Source organism: Ixodes scapularis, unplaced genomic scaffold, assembly GCF_016920785.2.
Source record: "Ixodes scapularis isolate PalLabHiFi unplaced genomic scaffold, ASM1692078v2 PGA_scaffold6__148_contigs__length_123643588, whole genome shotgun sequence".
NCBI classification, from domain to species: Eukaryota; Metazoa; Arthropoda; class Arachnida; order Ixodida; family Ixodidae; genus Ixodes; species Ixodes scapularis.
Window position 1 is genome coordinate 85,321,022 of NW_024609881.1, and position 17,860 is coordinate 85,338,881.

General features: G+C 44.0%; 1 protein-coding gene across 1 annotated transcript; it reads left to right on the plus strand.

Moving 5' to 3' along the window:
• The first annotated feature begins 1,485 nt into the window (after positions 1–1,485).
• LOC121048089 (piggyBac transposable element-derived protein 3) lies at positions 1,486–3,596 on the plus strand. The gene is made up of 2 exons (XM_042294625.1): positions 1,486–1,546; positions 1,758–3,596. Exon 2 carries the CDS (start codon positions 1,781–1,783, stop codon positions 3,515–3,517), a length of 1,737 nt encoding a protein of 578 aa, XP_042150559.1. The 5' UTR covers positions 1,486–1,546; positions 1,758–1,780; the 3' UTR covers positions 3,518–3,596.
• The last annotated feature ends 14,264 nt before the right edge of the window (positions 3,597–17,860 follow it).

Consider the following 17,860-nt stretch of genomic DNA (forward strand, 5'->3'; position numbering starts at 1 on the left):
GTAGTGCCCGCTGACCTGGGGTTCTGGCACGACAAGGTGCTGCACACTATTGGACATCGTGTTTACAGGCAGGAAGCGTGTGGTAGGGAGCAACGTGGGAGTAGAAGTTTCTCCTGCGGCCGATGGCTCCTCCGTGCTGTCCATGCCCACTTCTGAACCGTTGTTGCCCGCAGTGGGGATATCCAAGCTCTCCGGAGGGAACACTTCGTCTTCATCGCTGACAGCGGTGTTGCTCAAAAACTCCAGGCTGCAATGAATATCTCGTATGGTATCTGTAGGGGAACACGCAGTAGCTTGTAGACGCTCAATGAGTTCTCCCTTGTTTCCGGAGGTAGGAAGTCCACGGGCTTTTAGTGCCCTTTTTAGGTCGAAAACCTTCATCTCGGTCATTTTTTCAGCGGACATATTTCCATCTGCGTGGACAGCAAACTGGTATCGACGGGCCGGGGGCCGACCAAAGGATACGGAGTAGGCGATATGTCGGCGACGTCTTCGGCGCCTCGGCCGAGTGGAGCGGTGCAACGGAGGTCAGTCGAGCTTCGGGGTGGCCGGTCGTGTGAAAAAAGTACGGCGTGAAGCAAGTCGCGACGGTTAAAAGGAAGACCCCGAAAAAACCAACCGTTAGGCTCGTATCTTCTTTTTCCGTAGCCAACGTCTTTTAAACACTTGCTCTAAGACACCCGCAAATCATGGCCGCTCATTCCAAACACCAGAACCAACTGCCCCCGAGCTACCATGCACTTCTTTCTCCTCAACCCGGTGGCTCGGCTGTGCGTGGCAACGGTCGACGAGTCTCGTCGGCCAACCCGATACCTTACAATCCTCCCCCCTTAGATTAAATGTTCAGCCGGTCTTCACAAAACTTCAGCAGCTGGTCAGCATGTGAGACTGGGAACGATGAAGCAGCTGACTTGCAAGAGGAAATCAACGACGGAGAGATTCGAAATGGTGTTGACGAAAAGGCGAAGAGACAAAAGAAGGCGAAGGGAAACGAAGGCGTGGGCAACGGCGAGTCACTCGAAGTAAAGGAAGATGCTGGGAAGTCAAAATCTAAGACAAAGAAACTGGCGGGAATGAGCATCGACGGACCCGACGAAGAAACGGAAAACCCTCCAGCCAAGAAACGTGACCGACGGAATACTGTTGGAAAAACGAATTCGCCCAAGAACGAAGTCGCGAACACCGCGGAGAAGCCGCTGATCAAGCTGCAGGAGCACACTAACAAGGCATCTCCTATAGGTGAAAGTGCCAGGCACCAACCCACACCAGGCGGGTCGTCTGGGACAATGGATCGCCGGAAGTTCGGAGGCTTCGAAAGCTGTGGACAGGCAGTCGAAGGAGAACGGGGATTTGATGAAGTCACAGCTGCGGAACCTCCTCCTTCGGGAGCACAAGGAATCGAACTGGGCACAGATCCCATGTTGCCCTTGCTGCCAACCAAGTAGTGCCATCTATCGGTGGCGTTTTAAACTGACAGCCGCATTGTTTCGGTTTCCGAATCTTCCGTGCACGTGGGTTCGTTCTGTGAAAGTTCATCGCACATACGGTAAGTTCTTGTCATGTGACTTATTTCAGTAATTCAGAAGTTGTTTCTAATTTGTTTAGGATACCCTAGACGCATATTATGTTAACTCTGACCTGATATTTTGTTTGCAAAACATTTTTTTAAGTTTGTGCCAGATGTGGCACAACATGCAGTCTGCTATGGTGACGTTGAATATTGTAATTGAAGTATGTGCGTGTTTTACACTTCTTAGACCTATGGATTCTCGGAAATTCTATGGCAAGGGACCACCTGGAAATGGAAATGAAAGCGAGGACAGTGAGCTGTCTGACGATGGTGACGACCTTTACGTGCCACCAGAGAAAGAAACTGTACCCCTGCATGACCTCTCATCATCTGATACAGAATCGGTCGATGATGCTGAGCTCCTGCCATCCCCAAGAATCAAAAAGCAGAAGACTAATATCCCAACTTGGAAAGAAAAAAACATCCGTCTATGATCCTGAGGCCGTGAAGTTTTCCGGTGATACCACACTTCCACGAGAAGTTACTGAACTCGACACACCTCTTCAATACTTCAAATATTTTATTACACCTGAGATTGTGGACCACATAGTCGATCAGACAAACCTGTACTCAGTACAGTGTGAGCCCAACAAGCCAGTGTGTGTAACTGGAGCAGAACTTGAACAGTTCTTTGGAACAATTCTCTACATGTCCATTGTGAAGCTCCCAGCGACGAGACTTTATTGGAACAGTCACATCGGGCAGCATGCTATTTCGGACATCCTATCGTGCAACCGTTGGGAGGAGCTCAAGCGGTTCCTCCATGTCAACGACAACACCACATTTGCCCCCATTGGTCACCCATCTCACGACAAGCTGCACAAAATCAGACCGCTTTTGGACATGCTAAACGCGCGGCTGCACTTGATTCCAAAAGAGGAGTATCTTGCAGTAGATGAGCAAATAATTCCGACAAAATCAAGGTCATCAATTAAACAGTATAACGCCAAAAAACCTCACAAGTGGGGATACAAGGCATTTGTACTGAGTGGAATATCGGGGTTCAGTTATGACATTGAAGTGTTTGCTGGCGCTCAGAACAACACCGTACCGGTTGGCTGTCCAGACCTTGGCGCTAGCAGCAACGTAGTCTTGCGACTGTGCAAGACTGTTCCTGAGCAAAAGAACCACAAAATTTTTTTTGACAACTGGTTCACCAGTGTGCCACTTGCTGTTCAACTTGCCAAGAAGGGCTTGCTTCCTTTAGGAACAGTGAGAGCCAACAGATTGCCTGGGTGCAAGCTACCAAAAGAAGCCGAGTTGAAAGCCAACGGACGTGGCAGCATGACTGAACGAGCCGCAACAGTCGATGGTGTCGACGTGTGTGTCGTGGCGTGGTATGACAACAAGGTAGTGACCACTTTGTCTACCTATGTTGGAAGTGGCCCAGTGGCTGAAGCTGAGAGGTATGACCGAAAAAGAAAACAACACCTGATGGTTCCGTGCCCGCAGTCGGTGAAAGTTTACAACAGCTACATGGGGGGTGTGGATCTTCTGGACTCCATGCTAGGGCTTTACAGAATTCAAATCAGATCAAAGAAATGGTATCTCAAGATATTTTTTCATGCCCTTGATTTGGCATTAGTAAACTCTTGGCTCCTCTGGAGGCGAAGGAATGGAAAAGGAATGCCGCTCGCTGACTTCAAGTTGTCTGTAGCTGAAGGTCTCTGCAAAGCTGGAAAACCTGCCGAGAGAAAACGAGGGCGCCCGAGCAACGAAGTCGAGGCTCAACTCATCGAGAAAAGGAGACGTGGTCCTGCAGCTGCAGTACCCTCGCAGGACGTTCGCCTGGACAAGACGGACCACTTCCCCCTATGGATTGAGACACGGGCAAGATGCAAGTTGCCGAGTTGCCAGGCAAAATCCTTTGTGTCATGCCAGAAGTGCAATGTTCCTCTCTGCTTGAACAAAGAGAGGAACTGTTTCTTGAAGTTTCACACGTCCTAAATGTTTGTGTATGTTGACACAAATCTGTCATTTAATGTTTCTTCCAAACAATAAATATTCTTTCAAATATTGCCACAAATAGTATGGTCAAAATAAGTTGAATAAAATGTCTTGTGGTTCCAACAAAATTATGTATACTGCATGCTGTCCCATAAATGGCACAAACCTAATTTTATAAAAAATCTCGCATGTTTATTATAATTTTTGAAAAATATTTTAAGTTATGTTTTTATATTCCCCAGCTGCATGAAATATATTTTTCTCGTCGTCGTAAAAAAAGTCATGCGGTAAAGGGTTAAATTTAATACTTTATCTTTTTGTTCTTGTCACATCCCCCACGTATTTGTTTTTTTTTTGAAATTTTGAGAATTACAAATTTATTCCAGGAAGAACGTATTCTTCATCAGGACCGTAACACGGCCCCCCCCCCCCCCCCCCTACCCATGCATGCAATGAGTTGAATAAATATTATTATTATTATTATTATCGTCTCCGACACCTCGCAAAGATGGCCGAAAACGACCAGGCGCCGGCCAATCAGGACGTCACGTGAGCTCAAATGACACCGTCATGGAAGGGTGTTCTTGGGCCGTTGCGGTTTGTTCAGATGAGAGCAAAAAATGGCCGTGCCTTTGGCACTTTTTGGAGGCGTTCTTCTTGCTTCGTGATTTGTTCCTCGGCGTTTTTCGCGGCGCACGCCGCAATTCCACTGACTGCGGAGGGTTAATGAGATGTTTGGAACTCGCCACATCCCGAATTTCTTAAGCTGTCAGAAACTACATAACTTCGTTCCAACTTAAGTTCAGAAGCATCCGACGCTACGAAGTAAGCGGACCAATCAAGCAGCTTCAAAAATGCAAGTAACTACGCCTTTTCTATTTATAATTGCTTCAGCGAAGGTAGAACATCTATATAAACGTGACGAGCACCATGATGGTGCGCTTTTGATGCTGTCTGATTGGTCCCATCAGCTAGTACCATCGGCTGTGTATGGTCTTAAAGGGGCCCTCCGGAGCTTTCTGCGATCGTCTGTTTATGTTGTTATATTGCGTAGTAGGTGCAAGTTAATATGTATACGAAGTTTTAGGTTACCAAACCGTTTATTAAGCAGATGACACAAGAAATATATCGGGACTATTTTCTCTTGGAAGACAATTTCCCATTCCCTGCCCATCGCTAAAACTTGACCAATGGAAATGTTGCTACACGCGGTGAATGCGAACGTTATTATTGCAACACTTTTGAAGATTGTTCTAAATTAGAGTTTGAGAAAAACGTAAACTGATTGTGGTGCGGGAAACATAGTCCGCAATTATCGCTCCAAAATCAGCGAACTATGTTTCCTCCCCGCAAGCTTGTTGCTAGGGGGTGATGCGTCGGCTCGTCTGCTTCCCGGGGCGTGAGCAGGCGTGCGTTTGCGGGACACGTGTTCCTTCTTCCCGTGGATCCCGACTCCGAAGCCAACTTTGCGATCCTTCCACGTCAACGAGTCAAACTTTTCCTTGTCATCTGTGGAATGCGACTGCGTATTGCAGTAGCAGCGCGACAGTGCGACGAACGACGACTGCCGAACACGAAGTCCGGGCTCCTTGACGACGGTCCGCGCGTGTTCGAGAGATTCTTCCGCGGGTCGGCGGTCGGCCGCGTTGGTGACGCGCAGTGACGCCGGAATCGTTCACCTGCTATTGGCTGACGCGTAAAGAGATGCCCCTCCCGTGTTCCGGGCCCTTAGCGAAAAGTCGTTCAAAATCAGTATACTGAAAGTGTACTAATAGTGAACTTAGGGTATGTACTGAAATCGTACTAGTTTCACACTTTTATGAAACAAAATAGTACACCTTTAGTACACCCCAAGCACATACGTAGTATACCATAAGTGCACCTCGAGTGTACTTTTAGCATACTATAAGTGCACGTTTATTACACTACGCGTATGCTTTTAGTGTACTAAATGTACACTATTAGTACATATATGCGGAGTGTCCCAGATAACTTGCACCTAACTTTAAAAAAACAAAAACGGAGCGTTCTGCGGGAGTGAAACCATCTGTACACTGTTAGAAAGTCTCTTGCGAAAGTGCACGAAATTGTTTTAGTGCGCCTAATTATTTAACAGTAAGAAGCTAACTTTTGAAATCTTTGTTTAAAAGCAGAGGTGTGAAATGGAAAGTTGTAGAGCGCATTAACAAACACCCAATTAAACCATTTTCAACAAGGTGCACTTTGCATGCTCCTTTTCCCTAGCCTTCAAAAAAACGCCCGCGAAATACAAAAAAATACCCCGTGACAACTCGCTTCACCAATCACGGCGTGCGATCGCCCCGCGAGTATGCGTTCTTTGAAGGCCGGAAAAAAGCACGAAAACGTATTATGTTTCAAACACTTTAATTGGGTGTTTCTCAATGCGCCCTGCAACTTTACAATTGATATCTTGGCCCTTAAAAGAATATTTGAAAGGTTAGCTCATTAATCTTAGTTATTTGCATAACCAGGCGCATTAAAAAAATCTGTGCACTTTCTCAAGACACTTGCTAACGACAGTTGATTTCACTCCTGCAGAGCCATCCGGTGTTTTTTTAAGTACGGTGCAAGTTATCTGGGACGCCGTGTATGTCGAACGTTCTGAATGGAAAAAAACGGTCTCAAATTGACCAGAAAAATCGGCGCCTGCATTCAAAAAGCTGACTTTTCAAAAGTGTTTCTTTGAACGGCTGTATTCCAACCTGTAAAATTTCATCTCATTCAGCTCCATTCTCGTGAAATGTTAAGAAACGCCGTTGACAACTCAATTGATGATGATAATGCAGAGGCGCCACCATCGGGAGATGCACTCTTAAAAACGAGTCAGGAAATTAACGAGGAAATCTTTGGCAGCTCTATTCCTCGTGAGAATGACGTACCGGCGTCTTCGGAAACTGTGTGAGAAAAGCCATAAAGAAGAGGTGCACTGCTTTCTTCAACTGAAAGTATGTATGTGTAGCATACAAACATTATGATCAGTGTTCTTCGCGTAATTGATAAGACAAAATGAAATCCTACTTATCACTTTATTCAAGTTTCCGAGCATGCCTCACTGTACACTCTCGTTTGTGATGATGGTATGCCATTACATCCTGCGTAAAAAGAGAAGAGAAAATTACCCTATGCCACTCTATGATATGACATCACAAAATTCGCTCAAAGGACCACTATGTGAGGAGGGCAAGATAGTAACAACTTCATCCTGACAAAAGGGCGAGGAAAATCGGACAATATCGTTTCTGAAAACATGATACCTGAAAGAAGCTCTAACACAGAGTAAAGAAAATGATTGGCATTTTCTCAATGTCTCCTTTTCTTTTGCTGTGAACACACATACAAGTCATACGCTATTACACATTCAGTGGTGCGGCTTAATTTATGATAAGTACTTTTTTTATATAACTTCGAGCTTTTAGAGAAAATATTCAATATAATGGTCGGACATAAATGGTTGCTGTGAACTATCCTATATATTTACACATTATCTGATATCATGAAAGCACTAGAGCAGGGTAGGGCTGTACTGCATCAATTATAAATTTCTAACCAATTAAAAGTTGGCATTTATTTAATTTATTAGTATTGGCTATTATTCTTTGACGAAGAATAACTGGGCGAGTTGGTACGTTGGTAATCTTTCAACTCCATCGAATATTCAGGTCCTTTTAACATTTTTTTCATGCTTTTGCTTTTTCTAACTGCTCTGCCTTTTGTAGCGGCTTTCGCCGCCACTAAAAAACGTGACATCCAAACTCACTTTATTCACAACACAAAATCGCAAACTAGGAAAGCGTGCCGCTTCGGCATACGCAAAGAGATCGTCCGTCTCTACGGCACAGGCATCAGCACGGGCAAGAAATCATGCTGCTCGCTCTTGTAACGTTTTTCACGCTCCCGCTTTATGAAACAAATCGCTGACGAGAGACTGTTGGAACCACACCTCAGAACTAGCATGACCTGTGATTGCTTGAACTGCCGTCAGACTGTACTTGAACGCTCCGCAAAAGCGTCGTCGGGCGACCGTCGTAGGGACGGCGCCCAGGACAGGCCCTCGGCTGGCCCTCGGTTCCGCCGCACGCGAATCTTTCTCACTCTGCGGAGAGAGCCATAAATTTTGAAGATACGCTCTTTTCAAATAACGAAATAAAACCGAGTATGGCATAGTGAGAGTCAAGCATAGCTTAGCAAGCACACGGTACAAGACAAAGTTTGAAACAGCGGCGCACTTCGCAGAAACAAAAGTAACTTCCTCACCTTCGCTTGCACCAGTCGGCCATGACTGTCCGCCACTTGCGACGCTGTGTCTCACAGCTCTCAGTAATCGCTTGCTATTATTGAACACGGTATTCGTAAGTAAGATATCTAAAATATCCGCAAAAACGGCTAAAACGTAAAAAGGAAGCGATGCTCGAACTCCCCGGAACTCCAACGGCGGCCGAACGGAAGCTGATTGCAATAGCGATGGTCTTGCGCAGTTTTCAAAAGTCTCTTCTTTTTGTTCTTTTTTTTTTTTTTTTTTTAAGACAAAACTAAGCAAATTAATATATTAATAATAATAATTTCACTTTATTATATTCGTAAAATATTAACAAAACGTTTAGTCTATCTCAGGTTTTATCTAAACTTTCGGTTTTCTTTTTCAGTGTAAAACCGAAACTATCTCAAGCAATTTCTCCCTTGTCGCCAAGGCTATTTTGATTCATCAGCGCATGCTTGCACCGCTAGTATTTCGGCTTTTCTGGAAGGATCGGCTCTCGCGGCACATAAATAATGAGGGCAACCTCGTGTTCTGAAACAATTAGCGTGCCCGTCTTTTTTGACGAGGGAAAGACACGTTAAATTTACGTCGATTTTTTACAGTGTGGAAATCTCGATCGACGGTGTTGTTCGTTGTTGCAATTGTCAATCTCTTTTCACGTGAATTGAGATGTCTTAGAGTTTTGCAAGATAAATCTACACCATGAAACACTTTCGGTGAAAGCTTGAGGTTGTTACATAAAGGCGCCGATTTCTCCAGCCAATTTCAGAGCGAGCTTCCATTCATAACATCACTTCGCTTACGCGGTTCGGAAGTTGATTTGCGCTGCATGCGACCATGCAAGGTGGAGGATCTTATGCCCCTATTATTAGCCGTGATTTCTTTTGCCTTCTGTCCTTTTGATTGCTGTGGATGCAGATATCTGAAACAGCGTATAGTACGCTGAGACCTGCATTACAAAAACACCGGATTATCCTACAAACGTAATTTGTCTACTAGCCTATGAGGCAGCACGCAAGTGGCGGTGCACTTTGAAAACAAAGTCATGTGCATGCTTTTTCATCAGCAGCATCAAACACTTGGTGCGATTGCCTTTGATCGCCCAGCTTCCGAATAGTGCTAACAGTTTTTTTACAGTAAACTTTTATTCTTCAATAAAGGTAACAAATACAGCGCAGGGAAAATAAAAGCTATCTTTGCAATAAAAGTAGGCTGTTCAATTGATAAATATAGTAGAAATGACTAGCTAAAATAATTATTGACAAGTTAGATAACGCATCTTTCCGTGGCGTACAATGTAGCTAATTTTTCTATTTGTGCTTTTTTTTAGGCGTAAGTCCATGTTGCATTTGCAACTTAAGTATGCTCTGACAGTGCCGGTCGTTTCTCCGGGGAACTTTCGGATCACGTGGTCTGCAGTGAAATGAGAAATGAAGCATCCCTTTGTCACATTATGTCAGCTATACCCGGTGATATTTTTTAATCAACTGGTTTTAGGAAAATTGGGGGCTCATGTCATGTTGATGCACTCTTCATGTGTGTCGTGCGACTCGGCGGACATTACATGGGTGAATAACCGTGGCAACTTCTTTTTAAGTAATTAAAATCCGTAAATTTACTTTTTTTATTATTGCTGTTTTAGAGGCAGTCGTTATTGCAGCCTAACACAATCAAAACTATTCACGAAACAACAAGGGGCTTTAAGATATTTATTGATCACATTTCGCACTTTTTCTCTCGATTCAAGAACCACGCGCGGCAGGGGCGGGCAAAGTGGAGAGTGAAATTAGCGGTTTTGACATGGCATATCGGTGATGGCATGTTTGTTTGTGTTAGCGAGAACTTCTCATACTGGAGTTCTATGCATTATTTAATTTTTTAGTGAAGTTACAACCCTCATAAAGTGCTGTCGCATTCAGCATGAACGAAGTTGCACTCTTTTGAAAGCGTGCCTTTGGTGGATGCTCCAGCATCATATTTCCAACGGTTCGACTGAAGGGAATACGTAAGAATAGCATCCTGCGCTCTGTCCAGTGCGCTGTTTTTAATCAGGCGACGAAAGGCAGAGTTTCAGCTATGAATAACCCAAAACTCGTCACCATTTCGAAAATTGTTTCAGTTGGGCTAGAGTTTATTCATAGCCCCTTTAAAATTGAAAATTCAACATGGTCAATTACACTGTCAATTACAAAGGCTAATTAGACAACGTACTGTGACGTTTATTTACTCATCTAATGTCCACCGAGCCCCACAAATATTCTGTGAAAACGGCATCGGCCTATCTATCGGGTTTTTAGTGCGTTGATGTTAAAAATCGCACTATATATATATATATATATATATATATATATATATATATATATATATATATATATATATATACCCGTTATTATAATTTGAGTACACTGACTGCAAGCACTGAAAGTATACCTTTAGTATACTTAAGTGCACTTTCTGTATACTGATTTTGAACTACTTTTTACCGCGGGCAGTACGATTCCACTACATGTACTAGTTTTGTACGGACGAGTATACTTTCAGTCCACCGCCATTTTTACTGGAAGTATACTTTAAGTACACTTAAAGTATACAATCAGTACAAAGACCGCACTGAAAGTATACTTTTAGTATACTTCAGTACACTTCGAGTGTACTGATTTTGAACGACTTTTCGCTAAGGGGGGTCATCTCAGAAAGGGGGGCGTGCCGGGGACTTTGATGGCAATTTTAATAGGGAAATACGCCACGCATGACTGTAATATTATAATTTTTAGGATCCTTAGGACCTGTAGATTGAGTTACCAGCATAAATAGACCATCGCAGAACGCTCCGGAGGGCCCCTTTAAGAAGACAATGACCCCCCCCCCCCCCCCCCCCCCCCCCACACACACATTGTTTTTTCTGTTTTGCCAGGCATACAATATGGGGTCTCTAGACTACCCAATGAATACATTTTGCTTCAAAGTCACGTATATCTTTAATAAAGAAAAAAATCCACTAAACTGGCTTCAAATCGAAACTTAAACACAAGCACGGAAGCTCATCGCCGGAAGTCACGTGGCTACACCCAACTGCGTTCTTTTTTTCTCCTCTTGTCCGGCGTGTGAAGCAGGCGATGGCGACGACGAAATTGCGTGAACCGTCTGTCCTGCGATTTTTTTTTATGCACTTATATTCGCTACTTAAGTGAAACCCAGCAGAACACTGAACTGGCCGGAAGGTTCCTTCGCGTTATCTGCTTGTCTCTTGTGGCTTCTGTGATTACATGTTATCGGTGGTTTGCGCGATAGAACAGTTGTCCCGGTGACTCTGCCATAACTGTAGTATCAGCTTGGTATCCAGGGGGGGGGCTATGTTGCGCTTTTTGCACTCCCAGGAGACTAGGGAGAGGGAAGCGACGTCAACAACGCAGCAAATGCAGATTGGATGTTGATTTTGTTTTCTTCTGTCAACATCCAATCTGCATTTGCTCTAGTCGTTGACGTCACTTCCCTCTTCCAAGTCTCCTGGGAGTGCAAAAGGCGCAACATAGACCCCCAGGTCGCTCTCCAACCGATCTACACAACCTCGCGAACCAGACATTCTGCGCTCATCAACCTTCGCCGTGGAAGGACAGTAGGCAGTCCTTTCATCGCTTCTTTAAGGCCACGGTCCCACTGAATCTGACAATTTAGGTACTTTTTGGCAGGTCATTACTCATCTCCTTTTAAATCCTGTTTTGTGGGATTGATGTCATTCGAAAGGCAATGCAATCCTCTTTCATTTGATATTATGTGTGTATTGGTTTATACTGCTCATGCGCATTTGTAGCGTTGCGAATATGATGGCGCGGACCCTCACTTGCTCCGCTAGTTCATGTTTTACGAACGATCCATTAAAAATAACACGGTTCCAATATAGCAGTTTTGTTAAGATGATGTCAGAGCAGAATGTGACGATACACTTTTTTGGTGTTTGCAGTACTTTGTTTTTTTCATCCCTCCAAATATTGTCCTAAAATGGACATATTTCAGCACAAATATGTTTTTAATGACAACCGTTAGGACAATGAAATTAGCTACACATGTAGTGCTTATAATTGGTAATATGCAGAAAAAAATTTAATGTTGTGTAAAATTTGTTTGTTTAGATATTTTACATCGAACGTAGCACTTTTTTGTGCTTCGAGTCGTGGTACTTCAAATGCCACTTAGGAAATAATTAAACTATGATAAAATCTTTTATAACATTTAGAGCTACAATGGTTGCCCAAGAGGTGGACGATGGCTTTTTTTCATTTTCAAAGTCATAACGCTCCAGGAGCCCTTCAAACTTACCTGTTTTTGACGCATATCTTTTTTAGACATCAAACATTTACTGGCATCTAATAATATTTATTGCTTGGAATAGATACACATTCCGATGTACTAAATGTTCACAATGATCTTGCTTTGTTTTTTTAATAGGTGTAGAGCTTAGCTAATTTTAAAAACAATTAAAAACTGTTTGGGTGTTTTGTTGCCCTACCTGGCGGATGGCAGACAAACTGCTGATTTCAAATGTTCAAAAAATTTCCGAGGGCGGCGTTGGCGTCTGTATCATCATCAATCTCCGTGTCTTTTTACCTTCACATTTAAAAAATATATTGCAAGATTTACTATCGATAAATCAATGGTTTACGTACTGGGTCAGGTTCATAAATCTAAAACAAATAATTAGACAAGCGTAGCGTGATATAATGTGTTCATTATTCGATATGATTGAAATCAATAAACAATAAAGACGAAGAGGAAAAAAATACACCCGAGTTCACTTCATGCCTAGAGTCACTAAATGAGCTGCGCTTAGAGTATCAGAACTCCGTTCCCCAACATTGTTTTGGGGGCCGCCATTTTGGGTCTTGTGCAGAGCAAACGCAACTGCCGATCGTCATTATTCAAAAGTGCGACTTCCTCAGCATTAGATCCGGTGTCAGGAAGCCAGAGCTGGCAGTAATGCAATTACTGTAATGAAATTACAGTAATTTAATTACTTGTTCCAGTAATTAGTAATGTAATTCATTACTTTTTGTAGCAGGTAATTTAGTAATGTAATGAATTACTCCAGCGACGGTAATTGTAATTAAATGACATAATTACTTTTTCGCACCAGGCATATTTTTTGTGTCCACAAAACACAAGAGCGCTTTTCCTTTTATTTTACTTTTTCTTTTTCCTCTACAGCTTTCCAAAAAACGCTCTTTGGCCGCCGCTATGTTGCTGATGCTAATGCGGCTGGTGCGACTCTCGCGCCCGCTATGAGCTAGACATTTTCTGCCACTTTCTTGAACTGTAAAAACCCGCTCAGCGCGATTCTCTACCTATGTTTTGCGTTTTGCATTCGACGTTTTCTAGCCCCTCTTGAAAGTTTCCGCTTACTTTTTCTGATGCATACTGCGTACCCTCTCTGTGTTATCTTCCACTGTGAGAAATAGGGCCGGTAAGTGCCTGCCATTCGAGCTTTTCTGCTCGACATTCTCGGGAAACGAAGGAGGGGAAGTAGGTCGAACTAAGGCCCCTGGTGGAACGGCCCTCGACGCGATTTTGCGAACAATGACAATTGTTCTCCCCCCTCCCAGAGATAACCCGCGTAGGGTCCTCAGTCATCTCCCAAAATAGTTGTCCGGGTTGGGGTGGGAAACGGATCAGTCGCGTGCGTTCCTCTGTCCAACGGTAAACATGCAACAGAGAGTTCTAGCTGTGTGCCATGAACTGTGTAAATAATGTAAATAAAGTTATCTGTAAAAGGAAGTTATCAATAGCTCCTTTATATTTAAAAGTATACAAAAGTAATGCGAAAGTAATGTCATTACTTTTAAAAGTAATTTGTAATGGTAATTAATTACTTTCTGGCTGTGGTAATGTGTAATGTAATTTAATTACATTTCAGCAATTTTCAGCAAAGTAATTAGTAATGTAATTTAATTACAAAATATGAGTAATTTGGCCAGCTCTGCCTGAGGAAGCTGATGCAATATTGCTTTGCTCTGTCGTGGAGTGTTTAAATATTTGTGGAGGACGGAAAAGCGTTTTCTGTGATTTTAGATAAAGCTTCAGATAACTGGCAACCGTGATTTTAAGTCACAATATGGCCAAGTGTCGCTACTCTGAAGCGTAGCTAATTTAGTGGCACTAGCGGGAACAATGAGGAAGAAGCAGGCGTCAAAAGGTAGTGGTTTGTGGAACCCACGGGGCTTACGTCATGGCGCCTTCATGTATTACAAGCTCCTTGAACAAGGGCATGAATAGTGTCATTAAATAAGCTACGTTTCAGAGTAACGACACTTGGGCATATTGTGACTTAAAATCATGGTTGCCAGTTATCTGAAGCTTTATCTAAAATCACAAAAACGCTTTTCCGTCCTCCACAAATGTTTAAACAGTCCGCGACAGAGCAAAGCAATATTGCATCAGCTTCCTGACACCGGATCTAATGCTGAGGAAGTCGCACTTTTGAATCATGACGATCGGCAGTTGCGTTTGCTCTGCACAAGACCCATAATGGCGGCCTTCACAACACTGTCGGGGAAGAGAGTGCTGATACTCTAAACGCAGCTCATTTATTGGCTCTAGTTCCCGCGAAACTCCTTTTCCCTGACTAAAACTGAAAATAAATATGAACAATACACCATTATTATAGCTTATTTAGTTATAACCAACTACACATAATGAGAGGAGGAAGCGGCTGGGTAGGAGAAACGCGGGTTTTATGTGCGACCGTTCTAACCGTCTCGAAAGAGAGAACGCGCGAGCTTTCGCTGGTTTAAAAAAGGCATCCAAAGAAAAGAGGCGGCACGCTGTGTTCTTTGTGTTTATGCGTCTAATTGCAAATTGTTGTGTGTATGTTTATACAGCCGGAAGTTAGTCCGCCTCATCGGGCGTCTAGTGTCTCAGCTGTAGATGAGCAATTTAGCCAGTGCCGTGCAACCGAAAACCTGGGGTCTTTAACGTGCACCACGCAGTAGGGATACACGACCGCACGCCGGTACGATGCTCTTCCAGATCGAAACGGGCAGGGGCGGGGAGGGTTCTGCAGTGGTCCGAGCTGGTGTGCGCTAGATCATGCACTTAACCACCGACCCCCCCCCCCCCCCCCCCCCCCTTGTGCGTCTAATTTATATACAGGTATAAGTATTTGAAGATCGACGATGGACGTCGATCGTCTCGAGGTAATGTAACGTAATAACATTATATAAATAATAAGTTTGTTGAAGGACTGAACGACTCAATTTTTCAAATCTTGGATTGTAATATGGCGGTAGCCTATTGTACTTACTGTTGATGAAGAGCAATATGAGGTGACGAGGTAATGATTAAATGATGAGGCTCTATAAGGACGACGACATTAGTGGGTGTCGAACCACAACGTACAATGCCAGACTTGTTTCAAGTATCGTGTACCCAAAGACTTTCTTCACCCGTAACAGAATATGGTAGAATCAATGAGGATGCTGCTTTGCAACTGTACGTGGGACAGGAAAACTGCACTGTGCAGAAGCGCGGCTTATTCGTTAATATGAGGGACGGATTTCTACCAGCATTCCCTGATTGATTACTTGGAACAAATGGCCTCATTGACGTAAAGTGTCCCCGTTACAAAAGATTCTTGAAGCATACTTAAACCGCAAACGAGTATGAGGCGAAAAATAATAAAAAGGAGCCTGGTGTTAAAGGTCCAAATCCCCCCCCATGGCTTCTACTATCAAATACAAGGGCAGTTACACAATACACAAAGAGAGTTTTGTGATTTAGTTATATTTACACTCAAGGACGTTGATATCCAACGTATACAGAGAGATGACACCTTCTGGTCAACCAACATAGAGCCTTTTCTACTCAAGTTTTACATGGAAGGCCCGACTTCCGCTGTAATTCCTTACGTAGACGAGTTGTCCGACCGAATAAACTGCAATTACTCCCGATCTGGGAATCTCTCGATCTTCGTTCGTAGGATCATCAGATCAAGGGGTGTGGCTCTTCGTCCGCCAAATATTGCTTCGGTGGGTGTTTTTACCGTGTAATATGAGACCGTCGCGTGCTGCTGGAACAAGAACCTGGCGATTCTTCACTGAACTGCTTCTTCCGTAAGCTTCAAAAGGGCTTTTTTTCGTTTCGCACACCATCTGTTCTGCTTGCCCGTTAGTTGCAGGATGGTATGGTGCACTAATGTGATGCCTGGTGCCGTTTTTTTTTTTTTTTGTTTTTTCTTCAAAAACTTGTTTATTTTATTTGAAGCAAGATTTGGCGCGTTATTAGAGAAACGTATTTTTGGTAGGGCAAAAGTGGGTAAAAGAGACCGTAGAACGTCAATGACGTGTTTGGACGTCGTGGCAGGCATCGTGTAAACTTCCAGCCACTTAGAGTACGCATCGACCATGACGCGGATACGTTTCGCCACCCACCGACTGAATAGTGGATCGTTTTCAGTTACTGTTCATGATGGTGTTGGACTCAACGAAGACTTCGAGTCCTTCCAGAAAGTTTCTGGGAACTATATCGTAACAACCTTTACAACATCTTCCGGACCGCGTGAAACACAATAGTTCGTGACGTTATTTTAGTCGTCATTAAAATGGTGAGGTAAGTACCGTAAATCCCGAAGCAGTTTAGTTGACGTCCGCTTCCACTGGCGTCTTGGAAGATTGAGTCTACTGAGCGTGCATTCCTGCAGAGGAAATTTTTATTGATAGAATATTGACACGTTAATCAACATTTGATTCCTTCTTGGTAAGATTTATTGCGAAAGCCCGTTACACCCGCCGAACCGCATCTCCCTATATCAGAGAACAATTTATACCCAGGCTGACATTCTCGCATACATCCGTTTGCTGGGCCACGCTACTTGAGCTAGCTGAGCACAGCTGGCAGCGGCGCGAGCAAGGCCACGAGGGGAACGTGATGGTGCTCGAGCCATTCCATTGTGAACCAATGTTTCGGCCACCCCACGGGTGCGTGTCGCCATCTATTGGTTGAACTAACGCCTTGTTCAAGATGGCTGCCGTGGGACCGCAGCCTTAAAGAAAGTCAAGCCTCTGGAAGCTTTATTGCGTCAACACCTCGCCGCAGGTTGGAAACGTGGAGTGGTAGAAGCGGGGCGAACCATTTTCAGTCCAATGCTTGCTCGCTGGTGGCCCAGCGTTGTGCATTGAGCTGGCACGTGGCACGGCACAACCTGTATTAGACCGCCATAATTGCCCAATGGTGGCGACCCTTATAGGACAATGGAGTTTCGAATACGTTCCGCTCGATATTCTGCGCTTAAAGATCGATTCGCCGGTACCACGTACGACTGTTGGTACACAATCTTTAATGTGCTCTGGGGAGCTAGGCTCTTATAGTTTATGTTTAAATAAAAACCTCAGAGATCTATAGATACCCTTTCAATGTCCCTTTCAGGTGAAACGAACTGTAGGGCGTCTGAATTGTCATCAGGCTCCATCTAAAATGGACCGTAAAAATCAACGCCTGCATGAAGCAATCTAGACTTTTCGTAGACCGTTTTTCTTGTAAAATTAAAAGCGTAGCTCCCTTTCTGTAAAAAAATAGAGCCAAAGAAACTTGCCGAAGTCAACGGCAGGCGGCCACGCAGACGACTGCGTCGAGCCGCGGGACGCGTTTAGCGCACGTATTGATAGATGGCGCCGGGAACAGCGTCGGAAGGTGTAGACGACCAGCGGAAGAAATCAGACGACACGCAGTCGAAATCCGTCGGCAGAAAGGACGCCGTCGTTATGGAACCGCGTTTTTTTTTTTTTTTTTTAACTTCAAGTGTCGCTTTTATTGTCCGCATTTATTTTTAAACCAAGGGTACACTACAAAAAGATTATCCTCATTTTAGTAAATCACGGTCGTCCCGAGCAGTTTTGATAAGGAGGTAGCGCCATCTATCCATACGTGCGCCAAACGCGCCCCGCCGCTCGATTCAGTCGTCTACGTCGCCGCCTACCGTTGAACCTGGCAAGTTTTACGGCCCTACATTTTACAGATAGGGAGATACGCTTTGTAATTTTACAAGAAAAAACGGAGCTGTGAAACACATCTTTGGC